Genomic DNA, 24557 nt, shown 5'->3' with positions numbered 1-24557 from the left:
TACTTGTTGAACTTTCCTTATGAGCCTGACTTTGTTTCAATAATGAGAACCTGAAATCCCTTGGGAGTCTTGGGCACCTTATGATGTAATAAGCATGTAAGAGTTCTGAAGGGGATCGATTAGGCAATCAATAGCAATACCTCTTAAGCCCCGAGTTTCCAGGATCTGTGACCAGTCCTCCTGCTGCCCCTGACAACCACGACAGGGCTGAAGAGCATATGTACGCACTTTCCACTGATGGGTGTCTCTGTGTTCACAAACTCAGCATTAAACGGACCCACAACACCAAACTTCATACCTTGTTCTGGTAAAGAATCAATCAGTGTCATAATTTTAATACTTTAATACTTTAATACTTTTAGTAAAAAAAAGGAGGTAATTTGACATTAGCTATTACTTCTGGTCAGCCTGACATTGCATAAAGACTGTGCAATATCCATCCATCCATCCATCCGTCCCTTTTTCTTCAACCCCTTGTCCTAGGTGGACCCCTCGCTATCGGCGGGTGACGGGTTTGTTTATATCTCAAGCCGCGTTCCGGCTGTGCCACTAAGAGCAGTAAGTCCAGCTACCGACTTGGCTTCCATCAGAGAAGCGTTAAGACTGATAAAAACACACCCATGACGTAAAATCGACAGACTATACACGCACATCACCGTGAGGCAGACCTCACTAAAAAGTAATTAAAATACGCACCCAGGGTATAACACCTTGCCTAGCCTGGATTCACACTTAATTTACATTTTCTCTGAAAATATTATTTGAATTACGCTGTACTTTTGTCCACATGCTGAAAAGCACCAGGGGGCTGTATATCTGGGGTGCCAAAGGCTACCTTTTAAATCCAATTAGACAAATAATTAATGTTGTCATGTGTGCCAAGGAGGGTAGGGGGGAAAAAAAACGTTTTATACAGAGCTTGAGGACAGAAAGAAAAAAATATACTGACTACAGCAAAATCTCTGCCGTCTGAAAAGTTGAGCTGGTCTGAGTCACAGATACATGACTTAAGGTAAACTGCTCCATGTTTCTCCCGAATCTTCTTCTCTCATTTACAAGAGTTACAGTAGAAGAAAATGTTTCATTAAAAAAATAAAACGTGCAAAAAAAAATGGCGAGCTCTCCTCACCCCCTGTGCACAAGCATAACCTCCTATAGTGATCACTAATTAATTTAATTTTGATGCCTCATTGTTAATTTACAAGTCTCTATCTGTGCATGTGCGTGTGCCCTCAATATTGGATATCAATGGATATCACAGTTATTGGATATCAATGGATATCACAGTTCTGAGAGGCTAGCATTACCTGCTGGGAGTGTAGTGCCAGTTATCGCTGTGATTTAAATGGCTTCCTGAGACAGCAGCAATACCAAGCATGCAAAATATTTGAGTATATAATATATATGTGTGGTTTGAAAATATATAGATAGATGAGCCCTGTTGTGTGCAGGTGGGCTGTGGTGGTGGAGTGTTAGGATAATTCCAAGGGCCCCAGAGGGAACAATTTTGAACATAGTTGTATTGGTCTGGGTAGGGGGCCCGATATCTGCAGCCATGCTTTCACAGGGCCCAAAAACTCTAGTGGGGCCCCTGGCTGTATGTGAAGAGTTTGCATGTTTTCCCAGTGCTAGGTTATGTTTTCTCCAACGTCAAAGACATGCAGTGTGGTGAACCGGTGTCTCTAAATTGCCCATAATGTATGATTGTTTATATACACATTAGAATGACTTAATATGTTTAAATGAGACTCGACTCACACCTTCCGGTAGGTATGTGAGAGTCATTAGAATTCATTGGTGATATCATAACATAATTTTAATGATTCTCCAGCACCTTGGTTGTGCAGTTGAATGATGATCAGTGTATCTAGCATCTTGTTGGAGGTACAACAGGGGAGCCGCTTTGGGGAGTTGAACCTACGACCTTCTGAATGCAAAGCCCTTTTCCCCCAAACCGCCTCCTGCTGCTAACATTAGCATCTGTCAGGCTCCCCACGAAGGAGTGTCCTGCCTTGCCGGAGAGAAAGACACCACCAGCCTTGGCATTTCCCATTTAAATAGGGTACACTGGTACCTCCCCCCCCCCCGGGACATCAGCTGGCAGCTCCCGGCCACGAAGCCCGTTCCTGTTGCCCACGCACACCAACCAGCAGGAGAGCCACCAGCATTAGGGGCAAAGCGGAGTGAAAGTTTTTGCAAAACAAAACAAAAATGTCACCCGATGTGAACTTTCCAGAAGCTCAGCATGTACCGTACAAAACCCAAGTATTCTTACCTCTGATCATTGTTCAGCTGAATTGCACAAATGCGTGTAAATTCACGCAGAGTTGCATGCGGTATATACTTATAGCTATACAGTATTTATCATACTGTGGTAGGAAGCTCATCCGTTCACCTCGTGTATGTATTAGGACAAATCAATGAAACTTAACAGCAGGGCTGCAATAAGAGACGTACAGAGCTACGAGCTCAAAATTAAGTGCTGGCGAGACTTAACAAGCCGTGTTTTGTAGCTGGATAGAGTCGATCGTGTCAGAAATGTACTATCTGTTGCTGTGTTTGACACTCTGAGGCGGGAGGTAAGTGCCATTTTCAAAGCAATTTAATTCCCGGTTGAATCGATCGGGATATCTGGACACACAGAGTAACAAACTGTGACACATGTCGGTAATTTGCCCGTAGTAAGTAAAAAAAAAAACAACTGAAAACTACACAGACCGGCAACGCATATGAAAATGACACGATAGGTACATGGAAAGTAGAAGTCTCACATTGCGATTCACTTGCCTATAAGATACACGCTCCTCCTTCTACATCCAGTCTAAAATCCTGGAGGTCTTGACTAACGATAAAAACACATTTTATCAGGCTGAAAATAGCCATTACTCTGCAAGTATGTAAGTGTATGTACTGTATACTGACGCGTTTGGCAAAAACAAGAATCGCCTGGAAACGTAGGCAGTCCGTTTCGCAAGACGTGCCTCGTTTTTAGATGCGATATTACATCAATTACCACATTCATACAACACACCAGTCTGGAAATACGGTGACATCTGTCCTTTTCGGATTAGCTGTGAAGTGCTTTTAATGAAAGATATTAGTCTTGCTCGAAATAAACCAGATGTAGCCTACATGTCGACTGTTCCACGTGTCTTGCTGTCTGGGAGATTTTATGCCCGCTGATGTACAGTAGAAAACTTAAAAAACAGATCGTCCTTTTTGGATTTATACATCGAATTAAGCTACATTAAAAAGTATTTACGAATCTTCCGACGTAGTGTCTGACATAAATAACCCCCCACATTAAACAATTTACTTTTCATTCTCGGAGAGTGCATAGAACATGGTATATCGCCAGGCTACTGCGAAGTCAAACTTGCAGATGCACCCGGTTCACGGTGAGAAATGAAAAAGGCACCCGGGTCCCGAAATCATTGGGAGATCTGCTCTCAAAAGAGGCTGCTTTCAAAAGATTCCCGCGGACGATTTATTCATTCAGATGCGCCTCCTTCACCTATAATAAATACCCCAAATACACACATGAGGGGAATAACACACCGGCTAAAACGGTCAAATTTTCTTAAATAAATTCCCTAATTGTGCGATGAAGTATGGCTGTGAATGGAGGCATTTTAGCGCATAATGCCCCCTCTGCTGGAGATCTAACGGGGTCCAGGTTTTATTCCCAGCCAAGTGACGTCAGATGCCTCCTGAGCTCCGTTTCGGGAGCGGAGAACATAGTAACAAGCACAATAAAGTAGGGAAAGAGGGAAAGAAAGCCTCTCCATCGTTTCGCATGTAGACCGCAAATATAGGAATATTTATCCACCCCAGAGGAAGAGTTGTACCCCGGGATCTGGGGGGTGTAACGTCCGCAACACTTCCGCAATGGATAGAGTTTTAACTTGTTTCTTTGCTGCGGTCAGTTTTCTGATTTCAGTCAGGGGACAAGTATTTAAAGGTAAGGGTTTCCGCCATGTATCGTTAATTAATCTTTTAATTGCTCGGAAAGAGGCTCCAGTTAACAAGGGTGATGATCTGCAGTCACACAGTTGTCTCTGTTGCAGCCTAGATGGTTTGTCGGCGAAACTATCCCGTTGTTAATAAACTTTGAAACCCGGAGCAATTCCGTGGTGGGTCTCATGCAGAAAAACGAAACAAAAAAACTTAACTGGCTTTTGCGCTGCAGCCGAGTATAAAAAGAAACTTTTACTTTGCGCCGACCGATGGCATCTGCTCGGATGAAAGGCGACTACGTTGCAATTTGCAGCGATCCTGCCCCAAAATAAGGTCTTCATGGAAAAGTACAGCTCGTGAGTTTGTGTGCGGTAGTTAGAGCAGATGCATTTTCCTCTGTGTACTTAGAGAAGAACGGGTTTGAAGGGCTTTCAAAATGTTTTCTGTTTTTTCCATCATTATTCAACTTCGCCTGATTTTCAATCTGCCTGCTCTAAAATTACGAGGCTAAAATAACAATGTGGTCGGGGAAGCTTTTTACCTCCGGGATACAGTTGTTAACCATCTTAACAGGATAACTTACTACAGGACCCAGACTGACAGTCTTTGTAACCCGCGGCTGTAGTTGTGCGGACGTCGAGGCGAGCAGTTACTTCGTTAGGATGAACTTCTGATCGGTTATACAATATTCCCTCAAGAAAGGCCACAGATGTTCACGCTTATTTTAACATACTACGTTTTGCCAAAATCCTTCTGGCAGTAAAAATGAAACGTGCATCAGATTATAAAATAACGCGTCTTGGTATTTATCTGTAATTAGCTGCAGATATTTCCTACAGGGAATTTTTTCTTTCTTTTTAAACGACCGTAGGCTTGTATGGTCTCGCTGTCGTTTTGGGTGATTTTTGTTAATGTTTGTCACTAAATAACAAGGTATTTAATTGCATCCTTTTAATGACTTTGGTTAGACGGCTAACACAGGCAGGCGATAAAACATCTTTACAACTTTGAAATCGGTGATGTAGAGTTTGTGGTTCTTCAAGTTTACTGTGTTTTTGGTAAATTTGTGTCATTATTAGGCCTGTTAATGTTATTTGCAAGGTGACAAGGGGAGTCACAAATATTTTAAATAGCCTACCCAAATCCAGCCCCATAATTACCAGGCTCATAGCTGTTTTTTTTCTTCTCCTAAATAGGCCTATCTAGGTGTAACGTTAAAAGTTAAACTGAAACATAACAGAAACGTTAATATGTTACTTTTGTTACTTTGGCTGGTTCTTATTAATTTCTTTGTCACGTTTATAATGGTCATTGTAACAACACAAACGACTTGGAAAACCAAATGACAGTAGTACCCGTTCATTATTCTACATGTACTGCTTTAAAAGCGTGCCGATAAAATGCAAATACAGAAATCAGTGTACGCATTTGTATTGGACCCTTTTCACTGCTGATACACGCGACCGAATTTCTCGACTGCTCGTCTTTATCCACGCGATCTTCACGTTTATTTTTTATTTTAAAGCTAGTGTCATTTTTCTTGAGTCGAGTTCTAGTCATTTTATGAGTCAACATCTACAAAGTGTTTGGGTGCATTACAATATACGTGTGTTCTGCATGGACATAAATAGACTCATTGGGAAGATTTACTTTGCACGGACGCGTCCGACCAAGCCTGGCAAAGACCGAGGGAACATAAACTGTATGATTTAGTGCTAAACTGGAGTCATTTTCTCCCGTTTGTGCAGTAGAGACCCGCGTCTGAAGGGGCATGATCGGTATAAAATTAAATTCACGCTCATTTCCTTTGTACGGTTGTGCAGTGCCATATAAAACTCCGCAATATTTATAAATCGCTTTCCCAGTCATTGTAATTCAATAGACACGTTGCAGTCGGGCCTCCAGCCGCTGTTAATGAAGTCGACCTCATTGTATAAATATGTTTTTGTCGGTAATTATTTTATAGTATTTTCAAATTGGCGGGTAATGTGCGCCAGCGACACCGGACTGTGAGTCCGCGTCTCTCGGGCTGCGCTGACCCGCTGCCTCTGTCAGACCGCGATGGAGGCATCATCGTATATTAATACACACACGGATCGCAGAAGGTCGCTTAATATGCCAAAATATCATTGATTGCCTCCCGAACAAATTACTTTCAGGCGCATAATAAACACGGTAAAACGTACTGAGAAGACGAATTAAAAAGGAGTCGGGGAGTTTTGTTCTCTAACCTCTAAGTAGGCTGTAAAAGCGCTGGAAATTGCACATAAAAACGGGCATTATTTTATGAAATGCTCATTCATTTATGGTTCCTCTCCAGCATTCAATGGGACCAGCATCAATTGCTTCATATATAGGCAAGTGTTGTCATCGGAGAAACATGTGCCTTGCGATGTTTAACCTCTCCGAAATAATAGTAAAAGAACGTATTCACGCCAGATTTAACAGTATTATTATCGCTATGAATTACAAGGTGATGTGGCGAATCTCAGTCATTAATATTACTTTATTCTTCATTCTTTCATATTAAGCAATCCTCCACACAGCAAACTTCACTGGTTAGCCGTTGACCGTGCAGCTGCTTAAATCCTCAGGTCTCATTCATATAGGCTTCATCAGAATTCATGCATATATATATACCTATGTAAGGGGTGGACAAAATGGAAAGATCTATCAATATATGAATGGCGTAAAATGATTTTAGGGTCACGTTTTGTCATAAAAGGATCTTTAGTCCTTCTTGGAATGCTGTCATACTACCATGAATAGCTGTAGGTCGAACGATTTTTTAAGAAGAAAATGTTTCAGAACTTTCTATTAAGGTTCAGGGATGGTTGGACCTGGTGACCTTGGAATGCCGCTGGCTTCATCCGCGTGGCCATGAATCTGCACTTGAGTTTGTTTAGCAGTGTTTGTGGGCCTTTGTTGCCTTGGAATACGGGAGCAGCGTCTGCACCGCAGCGTCTGCACCGAAGAGACCACCTGGCCCTGCAAAATGGGCTCATTCCTTGGCCGTTATAGGACCACGCAGGGCATTCGCCAGACCTAATGGCTCCCATGAGATGGCATCCCATATCAGCAGACATTGTGGGTTGGAGACATCTTCCCCCCCCCCCCAAATGTAAACCTGTTTCTGTGTCGGGAAAGGGTGAATCCTGACTCATCTGACTGCATTACTTTTTGTCGCAGTTGCCTAGAGATTCAGGACCGGGCTCCTTACACCAAGTTATGCATCTTGGTGAATCAGCCTAGGACATAAACAGTTCCTAAATGCCTCCACTGCCATGAGTTGCAGCTCTGTGAAGGTCACGACTTTGCAGCCTTTGCTGAGGCTGCACTTCCTGCGACTGCCTTCCCATCTATCTAAGCCTTGTCAGTGGTGTCAAGTTGAAGGTCCAGTCTCTCTCTCGCATTTTTTATTTATATAGCAGACACTTTTATTCAAAGTGACGTGTGTTTTTGAGAAAGCGGGGCTCACCCAGTACCTGGAGGAAATGGGGGTTAAGGGCCTCGCTCAGGTTTAAGGTGAAATCACTCAATCCTTGGATTTGAACCCATGAGCTTCTGATCACAGGCACAGCATCACAACCCACTAAGCCTCCACCAGCCCGTGTTGCTGTGGCAGTTTGGCCTTGTTTGGCATCACGCTGTCATGACTCTGGAGACCGTCCCCCCCACCTTTGATGGATGTAATATGTAATTAAATGAGTTAGTGGTTGTTGTGACTGATGCATCTGCACACTACAGAGTTCCTTTGAATGTGTTTTTTTTTTTATTTCCATGTACATTTCACTACCCCCCCCCCCCCCCCCCCGTTTAACTGTAGCGTAAAGTACACCCCTCATAAGTGACCTTTGATAAAGATGTTTGCAAGCTACAGTACATGCATGACAATACATTAGCATGTCGCATGTTAGCGCTGTTAGCGCTGATGCTTCTAAGGTACAGCGCTATCTATCGAGGCCCCCTTTCCGTCATGACACACGTCCCCCCCCCCCATCATATTCTTCATTCTATTGAAAGTATTGTATTGCTACAGAGAGTCTGGGCCCCTTTACTCTGTCGTTTTTTGTGTGGTTTCTTCTCCCCTGAGGAGATCAGCACTGTCTAATCTCTAAAATTCACCCAAAGGCCTCCTTAATGGCGAAGAAAATGTACCATAGCTGTCTAAATCTTTTTACCGTATCTAAACGCCCAGTTGTGAGTTTAATATATGTGGTGAATGTGCTGTTCTGTTCTGTGAACCTCGCACGTCTTGTTCCCCTTTACGCTGCGCTGGACTGAACCCGAACACTGCCGAACCCATTGTGCGGCAGCGAAGAATCTTAACTGGGATATTTGAAATATTTGCTTAGTGCCAAAGTTCATTGCTTCGCTACGCCAGACAGTCCGGGGAGAGTTTTCTCCCTGTTTGAGGGGTGATTCGTGGCTTGAATCAGCGGAGAATGAAATTAAGTATCTCTGCAATTTCATGAAGAGTCGCGACTCTGAGGGGGGAGAAACTCCCATATGATCGATGAGGGGCTGGTGGTAGCGGTGAGGGGACATCGAGGTGTGATGTAGATCTACCTCCCTTGTCTGATCGCTCCGGGTCACTTGCCGCCATTCCCATCATGCAATGCAGGTAGCGGGGGGGCATGACAGGTTTTAGAATTGTTGCTTTCTGCAAGATATTATCAGAGTGTTCTGATTGGCTGTTTCCACCCCCTGGGTAGGGATTCATTTTTATTGTTTTAACAGATGTTCTGATACAAACCAAAACCATTTTCTCCTGTTCAGATATTGTTCAGGTTTTCTGCTGTCTTTCGAGGCAGAGCAGTGTTTCTGTCGGCTTCTGACCCTACAGGAGACTATTTGCTTATTTTTTTTGCTGTGATCTATGAATCTGTGATGAGAATAATCCATCTGCTTTACAGCCTCTCATAAAACACCCCAAATAATTTTGCCAAGTAGTTTTGTATTATAAAATAACACATAGTGTATTATTTTATACCTGATGTAGTATTAATTATTATTATTATTAATAATTTTTGAGAGTTTCAGCATCATGTTGCTTCTTGAAAAAAGACTGCAATGTTACAGGATAAAAAATTGAAAGTGTGTGTGTGTGTGTATATATGTATGTATTATATATCGAACAATTTAATGTACTTTTTAGTCAAAAAGTATGAAAAGGCATTAAAATTAGAAATGGTAAGATGGAGATTTTTGTGTGTAATGAGCCACAGCCAGTGAGCGGTGTGAAACATTAGTCACATGACGCCGGGGAGCTCGGGCGATGTCGTGCGGGTGAAACACCACTCAATAGCGCTGGAGCTGCACTGATGGCCGGTAAGGAATCGAGCCGTGTGCTTAATTAGCGGCTTTGCTGGCATCGAGTGCTGTTAGGAAATCACCCACATATCTCCGGGGGGGGGCACCATCCTGCCGGCCACGGTATGCTGTAAACGCTCAGGTCGTCCTTCACAGCCGACGGCTGCGGATCAGCGTGGCAACGCCACCTGGCTCCCGGCATGACACGGGCACTTTGTTTAGACGGCTAAACCCTCTCGCTGGGTTCAGGAAACGCTCTTCCTGCCCACAGGAGGAAAGGGGGTTTTTTATTTTCCATCGTGAATCACTTTGACTGGATGTTTATGGCGTTTCTCAGGCTGACACGCCCACGTTCATTGAGCCGCCGTGCTGTGGGCCGCCGCGTGTCATCGCCGGGGGGGGCGTGTGAGTGGAGTGACCGTAATTAGACGCGGGAGAGTGGGTTGCCGAGGGAGCAGAGGGGCCCTGTGGTCTGTGGCCATCGGTGACTTCAGTGTCGCGTGATGCCTGGTTATTTCTCTGTACCAAAATATAAAACAATCAGTAACAATATAGTGAGGGGAAAAAACACCAAGAAACCCTAGTGGTGCAGTTGTAAGTGTTTACCTAAAGTTGGGCTGCGTGGATGTGCCAGACCCGGCGACTGGGGTAATATCGCTAATTGGTGCTGTCTGAGTGCATCTCCCCATTGTTCGAGGCGATAAAAGCAGGGGCAGGCCGCTTGAGGAGAAAGGAAATTGGGCTAACGAGCGCGACTGAATGAGCACCCCCCCCCCCCCCCCGGCACACAGACTCCCAGTCAGGAGGATGTTCTAAAAAACGTGGAAATTAGAACGCTGCCCTTCAGGCTAATGGGCACTCAAGGTTGGCCAGCTTGGCCTTCTTGGCCCAGGCCTGTTAAAAGGGGACAGGTGGGCCACCTGGCCCCGCCCACTAATCTGCTGTGGCCACATGCCCCGCCCCCTAATCTGCTGCGGCCACATGCCCCGCCCACTAATCTGCTGTGGCCACATGCCCCGCCCACTAATCTGCTGCGGCCACATGCCCCGCCCACTAATCTGCTGCGGCCACATGCCCCGCCCCCTAATCTGCTGCGGCCACATGCCCCGCCCCCTAATCTGCTGCGGCCACATGCCCCGCCCCCTTCACCTCCCCACTTTCTCATTAGTCTATTAGGGCTCCTTTCATTTCAGTTATTCTGGGGTCCTTTTCGATTTGGTTGCTTGGCCTGTATGTGAGCAAAGCCACTATCCTGCCCTCATTCTGCCAGTAAATTAGAACCCCCCCCCCCCCCCCCACACACACACACACACACATACACACTCATACAAACTATAACAGATGTCTGAGACATCCCAGTTCACATGTACAAAATACCAATTTAGCAATCACTTAAGGCTTTGTGACAAACGCTTTATTAATAATAAAGTTCTTCTAAAGAATGTGGAAAAACAAGCTTTTCCCGAGCTTCGATTCTCGCTGTTAATCCCTTTGATGTATGAATATTCACGCTAAATAGCAGGATGTGTATTTGCCTGTGTTGCAGGTGCCGTAAGCTGCCAGATTGTAATTTTATGGTGGTCTAATTACGCAGTGCGCATGCTTTCTTCGTACCGTTAATATTTACTGGGATACAAGCGGAGACTAATGTTTTAATAAATCTTTATTAGACACCCTGATTGAGGCTGTTTAATGACTTATATTGTTGATAGGTAGTTTTTGGCGTGACAAAGTGTGTAGCTGAGCAAAGCTGGTAAGTTCCACTGGCAGGTTTTTGACACATTTTTGTGGCATAGACCTCCTAATGGATTGGAAAAATACATTATATGCACAATAACCATTTTTTGCCCATTATAACTTTGGCTAAAGGGGAATTTCACTCTTGTTGGAAGTAGATTTTTTAATCCCTAGATTACCTACATGTTCAAAAAGAAAATACAGCATGGAGAGAGCTGACCCTTGATTTGACAAATAAAATCACTTTCCCACATCATCGGGGGACCTTCCTGCTACGTTTTGTTTATCCATTTGTCTTTCCGACTGGCATCTGTCAGCTGACATCGTTTACGTTATGTTAAAGGGACAATAAGATCCGCGTGCCCCCCAGGACCCACATGGCAGCCGTCTTTCCTGCGGCATCCATGCGGCGTGTGTTGGCACTTCCTATTTGCAGAAATACAGGCCCTGAACCCCCCAAGGTCGGATTTTGCTGAGCGGGCCCCCAATAGTAGGTTCTGGGGCCCTTGGAAGGTGCCGGGCCCCCTGAATCTGCCAGGGTGTCCATGCACGTCTGACATCCGTCTGCGTGTGTATGTATGTATGTATTACGGAGCGGCGCTGGAGATTTATGAAAACGAGGGTTAAGCCTTTACTAAGGGAGTCTGATTTTAACTACAATTAACAATACACAGTTAAAGTAATTAATGTACATTTACCTTGGGGGATAAAAGAACACTTAAGGGGGGCTAAAATAGCCCCAGCAGCACTCCTTTGTGAAGGAAAACTGTGGAATTCAGTTTTTATAAAAATCTGTGACTGCAATCAAAAAAGTAAAAATGCCAAATTCCTGTATTTTGTTTGGTTACTTTTAGTTAAGGTTAGGGCTGGGGAGGGATTAGGGTTTTGCCCATAGAAATGAATGGACAGTCCCCACAAAGATACAAGTACAGGTCTGTGCGTTTGTGTGTGCGCATGCGCGCCCGCCCGCCCTACTCTCCCGTAAGAACTGAGTTGTAGTGAAGTGCGTAAGCAGCATTTAAGGTCATGAAAGACTCAGAGAGCCGTGGTACAGCCCAGCACACTGTACAGGCAGCGTATCATATGTCTGCCGTCTCCCTCTCCTTTTCTAGTGGGAGCTGAGCGATCGTTAGTGCTATTATAACGCATTTTAAAATAAAAACTGAATGTATGTAACTGCGTTCATTTGTCCTGTGTATGTTTTGGTGCTCGATTTAATTGATTCTTTATCGTGTCCTCCTTCTGTTTCAATCGTTTTTGCCTCTGCGCGTTATCTTGTTGGTCTGACTATAGTTACTTGTTCAGCAGTCCGTGGTTCTCCTGTGGAGACCACAGCTCGGTCCGGGAGCTTTATCCAGAAAGGTACATGAGGTAAATGCTGAAATGGAAATACATAAAACATTAGAAAGATCAGAAAATGATTTTGGCGCTTTTCAGTTTTTGAGTCGCTCCCCCTGCCCTATACTGCGGTTTTGACGGAGACCATCCCCTTCACCCGCTAATACTTTCAGCACACTGAAACGTTGTTAAAAGGATCCGAGATATAGTCCCTCCGTGATGTCGCCCCACACCGTGGCAGCGCAGGCGCCGTAGGCCAGTTGCCCTGTAGTTACTGGCCTATTAGCGGATGGAGCTGCTGTGGTCTGTTAAACTGCCAGTGTTCGATTGGCAGGGACGACGACGCTTGCAGTTTTTAACATTTGAAAAATGTTAGATACACAGCATTCATATGTATTATGAAAATGCATAATGTTGGGCTGCTAAATTTTAAATCATTAAATGGATAGTAATACTGAACAATCAGTGGCATTATGATAAAATAAATAAAAAAAACGAAATGTAGTTTTTGTGTATTTATGCAAATTTGGTTACGGGAAATATAAAACATATCCATTTATTTGATACATTTCTGTTGGAGTTTGTTCCTTTTGCTATTAAAAGCTTTCTGTTTAAGCAAAATACTTAAGTTGAAATAAAGTCTGTGCAGATGTTTAATTATGATCGATAGCTGGCTCTTTTCATAAGGGAAGAGCTGTCGCTTGAAATCATGGGAGCATAACAGGGGCACGCGGTCAACCCTCAAATGCCTCAGTTTTACCAACACTTTAAGGTCCAGGTTCCTCTGCCAGTTTCGCTTGCTATTCTCATGCCAATAGGTCATTTCCCGCTTGCCCCAGACGGTGATGTCAGAGTCTGTGTGCGTGAGGTACTCACGGATTACTAGACTAGTGTGTGCCAAAAACATACCGTACCAATCGCTCTCCTGAAATTAATTACACGCTCTACAAAGCAAAAGATATGCATTCCAAACGATTATTTTTTTCTTTTGCCTAAGGACTTAGTTTTTCTGAAAATGCTTTGCATATGTCATGGAAGGAAACACGTGGAATTGCAACTATAAACGTATTTTATTCACAGTCTTCACATGCTTCACTAAAAATTTGTTAGCCTGTGGTTTAAACGTGGTCATAATATTGTTTTGCATATACTGTACCTGTGTAATGCAAAGCATGTGTAATGCCTTCTGCCCAGTGCATTCTGGGATAGGTTCTGTGACCTTGTATCGATAAGCGCTTGTGCCAAATGGATAGGTGGACATTTATAATGGTGAGTGAGTGTCTAGGTGTTATTTACGCTAAATGGGTTTATGGGAAATTGATTATTAAATAGCATGATGTAGATGAGCATTGAGGCGGCCACAGAGCTCTGGTCTGAAATACGACCTGGACGAAGGCTTAATTAAGCTGCCTAAATTTTATCTCCAATGCAATTCCTCGTCTGACTGACCCGGGCCCATACGTCGACCGCTTACCCGGACTTAACTGCTAATGATTCCATATATAAGCACTGCCTGCACGTCAAGGACTCCACTGCAATGCATGTACCATAAATCCAAAAGTCAGTATCCATTACGTGCCTCAGATTGGAGGTGGTTATGCTCAGTTATGTCCAATAGATAAAATACAGCAGGATAAAATTTATGGGGAAAGTTGCAGAAAGGATGTTGCGTTGGCCTGGATCAGTATCCTTTAATACCTCGTTGTAAGATAATTAGGCATTTAAAACCCATAATACTTAGTGGGGACATGGCAGCCCGCTGTTATAGTGCATAATGGCCGTCCTTGGTATCCGGCGAATGTCCGGAGATTACTACGTCAGCACGCGAAGGTGATCGCACAAGCCCCTGCTTTTTATTTGGGTCACCGTTCCCGACCGGACTCCTGCATCTAGCTGTAAGTATTTATGGAGAACCCCGAGGCTGGATCCATTCTGTTGCCCCCTCAAGCCCCCCACTCCCCCCGTCCCCTTCCCCCCCCCCCCCCAGTTTTCACCGGGGGGCTTGCTGATGGATGAGTTGCATGCGGGGAAAACCCTGAGAGGGTTAGGGAGAATCTGAGGCCCGTGCAGTACAGTGAGGACTGCAATGTCGAGCGAGGTTAAAAGTACGTTTAAAGTTAGAGTGGCCGGCCTTTTTTCAGGGGTAAGTGAGTTAAACGGCGAAGCGGGTGGCGTCGAATGTAGGGCACGGCTTTCCCTAGGAGCCGGCTTTATTTATCACCACTCTGCAACATGCTCCTTCCGCGATGCTGCAGCACGGCGGGTTTCGGGACGTGGAGAAGCACCCCCTCAGGGAACCCTTGGATACGGCGCGGCTTCCATTCGGTGGGATTATCGCACCCGCGCCATTTTTCCCAACTCCCTCGGACTGCATCTCCAGCTGGTGTTTTGGTGGTCATGGGCCGGTTGCTGCACAAAGAACAGAAAAAAACTGAAGGGTGAAGTTGGTGTCCTCGACGGAGGCAGCGAGCTCTTAAAGAGGGAAGCGGTATCCTTCTGATATCCCAGCCAATCAGGGGGCTCCAGGCATGTTGCCCAGTGCTCTTTGGAACGAGACTATTGAAGACGCCTGCTGGCCCCAGAGCACCAAACATTGTGGGGAGACCTTTAAGAATGTCACTCTTTCATCAGTCACTTTTTACATCCAGGTGACGGCCTTTGCGGATATGCTGAAATTATTGGGCTGGTCCCTCACTCCCTCTTTTGGCAGACCCCAGTCTAGCATGGGATGACTGGAGAGGCAGTACGGTCCTCACCACATGGTGGTGGGGCTATGGAGGGAACTGAATCCGCAAAAAGAACGGACCAGGACCTCAAAGTTGTCAAGAGTGACAGGGGTTCATGAGTCTTATGCTATTATCTTTTCGAATGTTTCCCACTGTTTCTATGTTACTGTAATCTGATTAAATGGATTTTTCCTCTCACCAAATAGCATCTATAACAGAAATATGGATATTATGTATATATAGTGTAGTGTTTTTGAATGGATGTCGTGCTTTTATAGGGAAGAGGACTAATGTCATGTCTGCTAACTTAAAATAGCTTGAGCCTCCCATCCTGCTGTCTAGGGGACCGCTGGGTGTCTCCGTCCATCTTTAACTGGCAGTCATGCGACAGAGTAGCGGAGCCCCAGGCTTGACCGTCGGCGCCATGGTAACGGCGGATGGGCCCTGGAGACCGCCTGCAGCGTGGCGCTAACAGCCGCGGCTGTCCTCCGCTAACAGCCTCTGCAGCGGGGCTGCCCCTCGCAGCACTCTTAGTCAGCCGAGACGCCGGTGTCCACTTCGTCGGAGGCTCGGACCAGGGCCCACGGTGCTGGGTGATAGTCGGAAACCCGGCAGTAGCTAAATATGCGCATCATTTTGGCATAAACCGCACATAGACGCCGTGCCATTCCCCTCATGGGCATCATTCACCTGTGACCCAAACCTAGTCTCCACTCAAGACATGCAGGGCAACGCTAAACAAATGGAATGTTCCAGGAGCAGCCGGAATGCCAAATTCATGGCCGAGGCCCCGCCAACCATAACTTCTCTCGCGCAATTAGTTCCCCTCCCATCCCGACTTTGTTTTGCATACAGCATGTGCTGAAATCCAGAGGTGATTGCTCGTAATCCTTGCCAGGCAATATCGCGTTGAGCCGGAGTATTGAGATGCAGCAAAGCAAATAATGAAGGCATATGTTTACCTATAATTCTTCTTACCTAGGGAGACGGATTAAATTGGAACAGTTTGGTTGTTGTCAAACTCTTAACAGTTCCTTTCAAGCGTGAACGGTCCCGCCGCGCCCCCGTGGAGGATTTACTTAGCGGGCCTGAATGGGGGAGGCCTCCCTTGGCTAATAGGGCCGCCCCGGCTGAGCCGGAGCCGCTTCACGGACGCTTTTTGTCACCGGAGGAAGCGGCGACATCAAACGGCTGGAGTCGCGACCGGGTTCCCTGTCGGTGCCTTGGGAGCCAGGGCACGCGCTCGCTCACCCGCCAGATAAATAATTCAGAGCCCCGCCGAAGGCCTGGATGTGACAGATATTTAACAGCTCCTGCGCACTAGGGTGCGACACCAAAGGGTTTCTCAGAAACCTGCCCCCCCCCCCCCCGACTCCAAATTCCCTCTGGAAAATATCCCTCCCCCGCAACACTGCATGCACCTTGTCCTCTGTTTGCTTCCATGGCTGACTCTCTCCTTCTTCTCCTCCTAAGTTGCGTCTTTGAAAACACTTAGTCGAGCACAGAGGCTAACCCCCCCCCGCCCCCACTGCAAGGATTTTGAGTCCATGTTCATTCCCTCTCCTTCCACCAAGCACCGCAATCCTTTTCTTCTTGTTCGAGAAAGAGCAGAAATCTCTTCTCTATTCTTGGTTCAAATCCTGATCTCAAGCTGCAGTTTTGTTGAAGGGGGGGGGGGGGACCATGATATCCCAGCATTCCCCATTATCCAGTGGTCATTAGAGGGCTCAGTTGATGGTCTTGAGCTGGATTCCAGCTTGGAGCAAGATCTCGGTTTCATGTTCAGGCAGTTGGCAACATTCTACAACAAACCTTTTAAGTCTTTGCACGTTCAGACGTGCTAAATAATAGCCGTACTCATTTGTCTGGATGGCGGCTTGAGTTCATATGATAAATTGAATGAGGCAAGCTGGATGAAAAGATGGGTGCCTTTGTCCTTCGTTGGTAGCAAATGGCCTGGAAATGGTGACCTGACATCCCTAGAGGAGGTGTTGGATGTCTTATAATAGTTAAAGCTGTTATTTGAACACAGAGTAAATAGTCGGTCTCACCTGAGATGTGAAATTGTGATCTCTGTAGCAGACCTCGCTTGCAGCCTCCGTGGGGGCGTAAGGCCTTTGTGAAACGCTCTGTTTGTGTGTGTGTGTGTTTGTACATGCGTTGGAGGTCAGGATGTTGGACACGCGCGTGGCTTGACGACCTATTAATGTGGCTTGATGAAACCACGCTGCCCTTAATTAGCATTGGGTTGCTGCAATGGCAGAATGCGTTTATCAGTCTGCCCCCCCCCTCCCCCATACCATTATAAAGAACATCTTCTGTTTTCCCAGAATTCCAAGTCAGCGTTCCGTTTGACTGTTAAATAAGCACTCGCATTAAAAGGGGGTGTCGCCCAGACTGCCAGCAGAAGAACAAACGGACGCGCTACGTTACATCTCCTGTTTTGTCACGCTGACAAGCCGGTGCTCTGTTCCTGCTCGTTATCACTCGCCACCGTCGCCACCGGTGGACGGGTCTCCGAGGCATTGCTGCTGGCCTGCCAGGAGCCTTTCTGCAGCTCACACGCTCCAGCTTTCTGCTCTTAATTGGCTATTATCTTAGCGTTGGCACAGGCGGGTGACCACTGCGACCAGACTAAGCTTGTAGCAGGTTACCGACGGAAGTGCGGTAGTCCTGATCTGCCACCGTCTTGCAGCATCTCGTCTTTTTTTCTGTCAACTTCAGCTAACAGCTACCGGTCACTCCCTTCTCTTGACCTCTCTCTGAAACCGATCCAGCGGATTTGTGAGTTTTATACAGCTTGAATAACCCAGGCTCCTATAAGAAGCAGACGCCGGCCAGCCCTAATCTATTGGAGAGTCAGGGCGTGAAGAATAGCGCCGGACTGGGACTCTGCCTGGTAGCGCTAAATGTCGAGTCTGTACTGATTTGATTAACCATCTTGCCGGGGCTGCGAAAGCCTCAGAGACCAGCGTTACGTCACGCAGAATCCCCCGTTTTGGCTTGTCCGTTTCATGTGTTGCATCATTCAAATGATGGCCAGTAGCTTCTTGGAGGAGGGTCATTTTTTTTTTTAGCTAGCTAAATCAGACAGTGGATATTAACATGAGCATATTGACCTCTCACACAGTGAACAGTTCTGCTTGGTGACTCTTTTACATTTTTATTCATTTTTAATTCAATTCGCTATTTGCTGGTGTGCTAATCTTTTTGTTATGTATTGTTCCTCCTTCAGTTATCCATGGTACCTCTTTGCATGTGCTTCCAGCGGTCAGATCTGTTTTACTTTTTTGACGCGTGGAGAATCCGCTGCTCACTCTCCGCCGACGACTGCGGCAGGACCGGCAGCGTTTGCCCACGCCGCGGGGCCCGGAGTGTGGCCGCGTGGGTGCCGGCTGCTCGACAGCCGCGTCAAGGGGGAAGCCCAGTGGTGAGAGAGCTGACTCCTGCAGTGTTACACATCGGGGAGGAGACCTTTACGAGTGCTTTGGAATACAGGGGCAGTTTGGATGGGGGGGGTGGGGTGGTGGTTTGGGGCCCGCCACGCACCTGCTGGAGGCTAGCTGTGACCTTCTCACTGCGGAGCACGGGGAGTATCGCTCCCCCAGCAAAGAGGGGATTGGGGGGACAGGCTCTTTTGTGAACCTGTCAGGGATGCTGGGATGTCATCCCTGACCTTTCATGATACATTTCTGGGGGAGGCTTTGGAAGCTGTGTGGTCATGTTTGGAACTGTTACTTAGCCCCCTTTTCCCTCCCCCACTGTGCTTGCAGTATGAATGTCAGTGACTGCTTAACCCCTCCCCCCCCCCACCCCAAATTTTATAATCTCCAAGATACACCAAGATGATTTTTGCTTGTTTTTGAATCACTTGGAATGCAAATCCTTCCCATGTAGATGCATGAAAGTACGCATCAGAACGGTCCTTAAACATCACGATGCCGTGACATCATGGCAGCCTGATGGTGCTGCTGCGTCCCCGGGCCACAGCAGCGACGTGACATAAGACGTGTTGGGACGGGACCGCAGTGACAGTGCCTGTGTCATGACTCCAGTGTTCATGAGCGGACGGGGGCACGGGGGTGTGTCCAAAGTATAGCTTCTCAACTCAAGTAGCTTTGGAGAAGTTTCTACCCATGATCTTACACTGAATGGGAACAAGCTGGACAGGGGCATGGGGGGTGTGGATGGTAAAAATGCTAAATTTTGACCTGCAGTACAAAACTAGATCAATAAAGGTGTAAGTGTTTGCAAAAGTAGCAATTTTGTAATTAGTGATTTGACAATGGGGAAGGAAGGCAGAGGACCACAAACTCTGAAACTGTCTGTAGCATCGTTCCTGTCTGTATCTTGGGGTCTGTCGATATCTGGTTGCTGTCTATAGCTCAGGGCCTGTCTATAGCTCAGGGCCTGTCTATAGCTCAGGGCCTGTCTATAGCTGGGTACTGTCTGTATCTGGGGTTGATTAACAGCAGGCATGAGTTTTTGCAGTCGTCTTGGCTGCCTTCTCACAAGGTTTCCAGAGAAATATTTTTAGGAACTGAAGCCTCCTCCCAGGCTTTACGTCTACAGTGTGGGAAGGTCTTTTTGCTGCAGCTCTGGAAGCTGTAAACTTTGTGACCAGATGTCCGCAGCTCCTGTGAGTGGAGGCGGACTGTTAGGGCTGGGAGATTTAGTGACAGTATACCGAGGTGTTAAAAAATGAGGCCCGTGCCTCTGGCCTTTGAGTCCATTACACCCAGCTGTAAACGAAAGCTGGTGAAATACGTGAGGTGTGAACGAGCGCAGCCGGAGAGCAATCGTAGACGAAAGTCGTCTGTCATCCTACAGCATCCCCACAGGTAATCTGGGGGCTGACATGCTCATTGTCTATCGACCGGAAAGTATGAAACTGCCCACGGACAGTGACGGGAAGCCGGGTACGCAGATCTGTCCAAACAGAAACAGGCAGGTGAGATTGTTTGGTCAAATGAACCATGGAGGTGAAAAACATCAAGCTTGGGTTCAGCTGTTATTGGATAATGTGCAGGATGGTGCAGTAAAATCCAGTTATAACGGACTTCAAGTGACCTGGCAAAACAGTCCGTTATATCCAAAGTCCGTTATATCCAGAGTTGCTGTTTGCCCAGAACACAACTACAGGACACCATTTACTCATGCCACATCCCAGCAGACACACTTGTGGTATAGATTATTATATTGTTATTATATATGTAGTAATCCAACTTTACCTGATCAGATGCGTGACTATTAATAATCCCGACTACGTATCTGCGCTGGATATCACCGGCACGCCAGGCACCTTGTAGGCGGAGCTGCATGTCCGTTATAGCCGAACAAAACTACAGCTAAAAGCGGCCCTGGGGACCAGATTGTCTGTCCTTTATAAGTGAAATTCCCATTATATGCGAGTCCGCTATATCCGATGCTTTTTCTGCTGGTTCATAAAGACGCACGGCCGGGACCAGCGGACCTCATCCGTTATAGACGATATTCCGTTATAAGCGAGTCCACTATAACGGGATTTTACTGTATGCCATGCTCAAGGTGACGTCACTTCTGACCATAACGCCTGGAAAGGTGTAAATATGTAAATATAATAAAACATTAAACCTTGATCGCATTCTTCTAAGCATGGTACCTCATTCACCATCCGTCACCGTCCAGGGAGTTTTATATTATGGATGGGGTTGGAAACGGACCCATTGCACTTTTTCAAGATGAAGAACCGAGAGGTGACTCCTGCTCCCCTTCTGCCACCATGGGCTTCATCGCTGAAAATACCAAGGCTTTATGCAGTCGTCTGCACCTCTCTTAATTTAGCCGTTTTTGTCAATGAGCTTTAATAACGGAGACACTTAATGGCGACGATCGCTGCTCTGCCTGCACTGAGCTCCCGCTGGCCTTCGTGCTGCCCCATCTGGAGGACCTCATCTTGATAAGTTCAGTGTCAAAAAGGACCCCTCCCATCCAGAAGCATCTCGACCCTCCTGAGGCAATGAGAGCAGCTTTGTCTTGTTATTTAAATGTTTAACGTAAAGATACTTCAAGTGCCAAATATTAGGCGAAATGGTGGCAGCAAACAGACACCCCTGCTGAAAAAAACTGCTAAAAACCATCTTATACTGGTTTATATCTGGTTTTAGTTGGTTTAAAATGATCTGAGATGATCTTAGATGGTCATGTGTCAGCTCTTACTGCTCTTTGGTGGTTTAGCTGGGTTGGTGACTGGTATTAACAGCTAATCTAGTTAGAATGACTACCATAAGCAATGGATGACCAGCTAAACCATCAAACCATCATGTGGAAACATACCTTAGGCTGGTCAACTAAATCGGTCAACCAGCTTAACCAGCCTAAGCTGGTCGAGTGGGTTTTTTCAGCAGGGACGTAATGGCGATTTTAAAAATGACTTTTCTTTTTATAAGAGATCACTATGGTGGGCCACCTGGTAGGCTGAAGCCTTAGGGTTCCATTGACCGCCAGCGAGGCAACTGACGGATTTAGCCAAGGGGGGGGGCTCCGTTTGAATACCGCGTCCGCTGTGGAAGTAGGCTAAGCAGGCCTGGGATTAGCGTTTTGCCATTTAGCCAGATATAGTTCTGGAAAGATCTTGCATCGGGGAGAGAGATTTGAGGAACTCCATCTCGGCCGTTCTTATGGACCTCTCGCAGCTTTTTAAATTTATGATAAATATTCTTAAAGGGTGCCCTCGTTTGGAGATTAAGATGGACCGTGGCTCCGTCAGCTACGCCCGCCTCTTATCTCCCCGCGGGCACGCGGTACTCAGCTGCCGTGGGGGGGCTCATTCAGCCTGATCCTCTTACAGGAGGAGATGACATTACAGTTGGACAGTAGTGGGTGCGGGTCACACTGCAGCCTCATGCTCGCAGGATTGTGCTTTCGAATCCCGCTCTCTATATGTGTCTAGTTTGCATGCTGTAGTTGAATTTCTGTGTGTTTTGGTACCTGTGTTGGCACAGGAGAGGCTACTGGATTAGACTCTGACAGGTCAGGGACAGGTATGGTGTAGCTTGGTGGTAGGGGCACACCACACCCTGGGGGGGGGGGGGGGGACGTGGTGCGCCCTCGTGAGGTGACACATATTCTGCTGGTGACAGATTTGAGGAAACAGGGACCACATGGAGCAGCCTGTCCCAGCAGGCTCCCCCCAGTCATTTGGTGGCTTCCTGTCACTGCTGACATTTCTGTTTCCCTGGTCTCCTTGCCCATGTCACCTCAGCTCCTCGTCCACCATCCCCTCCCCCCATTTCACTCAGCCGATGTTGACAGGGGCACAGAGGGAGGCGACAGTCTTTTCTGGTCCTTTCTTGCATGGCATCATCTATCCAAACACGCCATTGACGTTGGTCTGCTGCCGCGAGTCTTTTTTCCGCTCGAGTCGGTGTGAAACACGCATAAACATGGGAAAATTGACCATAAGTTGGTAAAACTGGATCGTTGAATCTTTTATGGATGCAAACCGAATAGGGATTTGGATGGATACACTTTTTGTTTAAAGTAGCTTATCCTTCACTTTGTATTCTGGTAGTAGCCTAATTCACGCACCTGGTCTATGTGCTCCACCCATCAGTGTCTAGTGCTAATGCAGCTTTTTCGTTGATATCCCAGAATGCCGAGCGATGTCGGCATAATGCCGGACTTTCCCGTGTGAGTTCGGTGAGTTTGATGTGCATGGGGTGCTGAATTCGTGGTCTGGAGAAGGGGGGGGGGGGGATTCGAGGCTCCCAGTGGACGGGGTCATCCACAGAGCTGCATCACGTCAGAGTCAGGCTGAGACGGTGTCCATCTCTGCCAACTGGAGCAAGAAGTAGCCTGTCAAACATGGGTGGGTGGGGGCAGAGCACTGCATCTGCATATTATTCTAATAGCAGCCGTCAGTGCCCAGAAATTAGTCTGCGCGATAGCATAATGAACGCGTCGTCTCATTGCCTTCCACATAAAGCCGCACGCCGCTCCCATAAATTATTCATGGTAGCCCGAAGGCAATAAATCAGCGAGGCAAGAACTAAGAAAATTAGCTACCAATTAGTGTTTATTTATGGAGTTTGTAACCCTCCGTACTCAGACTGAAATAAGCAAACGGACAGTGGGAGATGGGGCGTACTGATGGAGGCCTGTCTCATGCCCGGCGCCCCCCTCCGGTGTTTATCAATCAACATCTGATTTTTTTTTTTTTCTTGCAAAACCCGTCAGTCTCTTTAGTAACTGTCCGAGGCATTGAAAGTCAGGCTGTTTGGCGAATTATGTTCTTAGACGTTGCGTTCCTGTAGAAACTAGGTTAGCTTTATAATTATTTTTTTCTGGTAGCTAGTTGTTGAGTAAATAATAAGCTAAGATGTGTCTTTTAGACCAGTTTTCATCAGGATCATTTTTGGCAGCAGCCGTAAGGCTGTTGAATAAATAATGTGAATCAGCCGTTTACGGTTGAGAGGACCGGACAGAGTAGCAATAAGCACTTTGATTCCCGTGGGTGATGACCCTGAATCTCTGAGCTGCAAATCTGACCATCCTGGACACTTGGAGTCCCCCTGTAATAGGCGGTTACCACCACTAATGTGGGGGGGTGCTGTCTCTGAACAGGCTGGTCCAGACAGAGTGTAAGGGATGGCCCATCAAGCAGGCTCTTTCCCTGGTCAGACCTTTTCACTGAGTCACAGCGCAGAATAGTTAACATTTATTTATTTAGCAGAACTTTTACCCAAAACGTTTGAGAAAGCATCGTCACACAGTCCCTGGAGAAATTGGGGGTTAAGGGCCTTGCTCAAGGGCCAAACGGTGAAATCACACTTACTGCTCTGGGATTTGAACCCACAACCTTCCGATCACTGGCACAGAGTCCTAACTTACTGAGTCCCCAGTAAAGGGAAAGTGGTGCCAAAGCATTACGTGTTTTTTTAGCCTGTGATTTAATCCGTGCCTGGTAATAAATAAGGATCATTTTGGTGTGTGGAGTCCCATGAAGATCATATATCACCTTTACATAGAGTGATAATCTCGCACTGACTGAGTGAAGCATCTGCAGAGTCAAACATCTGGTCAGAAGCTTTGATAGATGTCCTTTAATCCACAGCTCACTGTGCAGTCTCTGATCTCTTGACAGTGACAACTTCCTTCCTTCACTGTTAATTTGTCCATATATGTTGAAGGATGGTATTCCTTGATATGTCACGGGGGGCCGGAAATACGGTCATTGATTTAGATGATTGAAAACGTAATTTCATTACCATATAAAAGTGAATTTAGCTTGGGTGGAGCAGTGAGGACACAGTAAGGTGAATCGCCTGATTGAACTTATGTCCGTGGCCTTCAGCCCCAGGTAGTGACCCAACATTGTGATGTATTTAAGGAGTCTGGTTGGTACGCTGGAACCCGGGTGGGCAGTGATTTAACTATTTCTACTGGCACCCCTCCTCCCCGACCTCGCCCTACAGACTTTCCCCAATTTTGGCTAAACTTCCACGT

General features: G+C 46.5%; 1 protein-coding gene across 13 annotated transcripts in view; it reads left to right on the top strand.

Moving 5' to 3' along the window:
- The first annotated feature begins 3682 nt into the window (after positions 1-3682).
- Positions 3683-24557, top strand: part of ptprma (protein tyrosine phosphatase receptor type Ma) — a 199846-nt gene continuing 178971 nt past the window's right edge. For 7 of the 13 annotated variants that reach the window (XM_023823481.2, XM_023823480.2, XM_072712324.1 and 4 more), the window contains exon 1: positions 3684-3961. In XM_023823481.2, coding sequence (XP_023679249.1) covers positions 3889-3961 — 73 coding nt within the window. In that variant the 5' untranslated portion in view covers positions 3684-3888. Of the gene's footprint in view, positions 3962-24557 lie in introns of all 13 variants that reach the window. The other 6 variants (XM_072712303.1, XM_072712301.1, XM_072712296.1 and 3 more) reach the window with 1 other exon arrangement.

The sequence above is a fragment of the Paramormyrops kingsleyae genome, chromosome 1, assembly GCF_048594095.1.
Source record: "Paramormyrops kingsleyae isolate MSU_618 chromosome 1, PKINGS_0.4, whole genome shotgun sequence".
NCBI lineage: Eukaryota > Metazoa > Chordata > Actinopteri > Osteoglossiformes > Mormyridae > Paramormyrops > Paramormyrops kingsleyae.
The sequence above is the reverse complement of the archived record's forward strand: the minus strand, read 5'-3'. Positions and strand labels throughout refer to the sequence as shown.